This window comes from Trichinella spiralis, assembly GCF_000181795.1.
Source record: "Trichinella spiralis strain ISS 195 chromosome Unknown Scfld1462, whole genome shotgun sequence".
In the NCBI taxonomy this organism is placed as follows: Eukaryota; Metazoa; Nematoda; class Enoplea; order Trichinellida; family Trichinellidae; genus Trichinella; species Trichinella spiralis.
Genome location: NW_003528401.1, coordinates 1 through 857, shown reverse-complemented (window position 1 = coordinate 857; position 857 = coordinate 1). Strand labels below are relative to the sequence as shown.

Here is an 857-nt window from a genome sequence, read left to right as displayed (position 1 = left end):
AAGTTGTCGACGGGCGTCTCATCAATTCTTAGTCAATGTACGTCGACGGCACAACCACTTTCTGGTAAGTGAAGGTGAGAGTGTCGACTCTCGTTGCCCACAGGATGTACCAAACTCTTCCTGATTCCTTGGAACCTCGATCCACTGTTAGCTCATCCGGAAGACCTACTGCAAGCTATCCGAAGCTTCCTGTTTCGATGCAATTACCCTGCTTCGGGTCATGGACCACAAGGTTGCGAACGCAATGACGAGAAAATTGTTCTTCAATTTTAGTAGACGGTATTTTCGATTCCCTCAAACGCCATTCTAGCTGCTCATACGCGATTGTCTTCCTTGACCAATCGAACGTGAATCATCAAAACAGTCGATTATTCGTCGACATCGATTATTTAATTGGTGGTACACACAAGTGGCTTTGATTTCGGCAGAAGCCTGTACATAGTTTCTCTGCTTCTGTCCTGCTTCGACCCAGCACGCCTGCCAACGCCATTTTTTCAATTGACCGGACCAATCGTTCCCAGTAGCTCCCGCACCAAGGAGCTCAGTCATTGATGAATTCCCACTCTATTACTTTATGTGTCAAGAAGCACGTTCTCACACTTTTGATTGAGGAATTGGAGTCAGCAACTTGTCGGCTTGATGGAACGTCCGGGATTTTGATGGTGCAGGTTCAGCACTCAGGTGGATACTCAGAAAATGTATCATGCTGGATACGTATCAATTTCCAATCATATTGAGATCAAAACCGTAGCTTTGTTGGTGCGTGCCAGCGCGTTGTGGATAAAATATGGGCAAAATGTGTTGACCCGCAGAAGTTTCTCAAACTTGCTGAAACGTGTTGGGTCGATGACGTCCTC

General features: G+C 46.3%; 1 protein-coding gene across 1 annotated transcript; it reads right to left on the bottom strand.

Moving 5' to 3' along the window:
- Positions 1-28: 28 nt before the first annotated feature.
- Positions 29-549, bottom strand: Tsp_14737 (conserved hypothetical protein). Its single transcript, XM_003369814.1, has 2 exons — positions 321-549; positions 29-168 (listed from the first exon to the last, which is right to left on the bottom strand). Exons 1-2 carry the CDS (start codon positions 547-549, stop codon positions 29-31), a joined length of 369 nt encoding a protein of 122 aa, XP_003369862.1.
- Between the last annotated feature and the right edge of the window lie 308 nt (positions 550-857).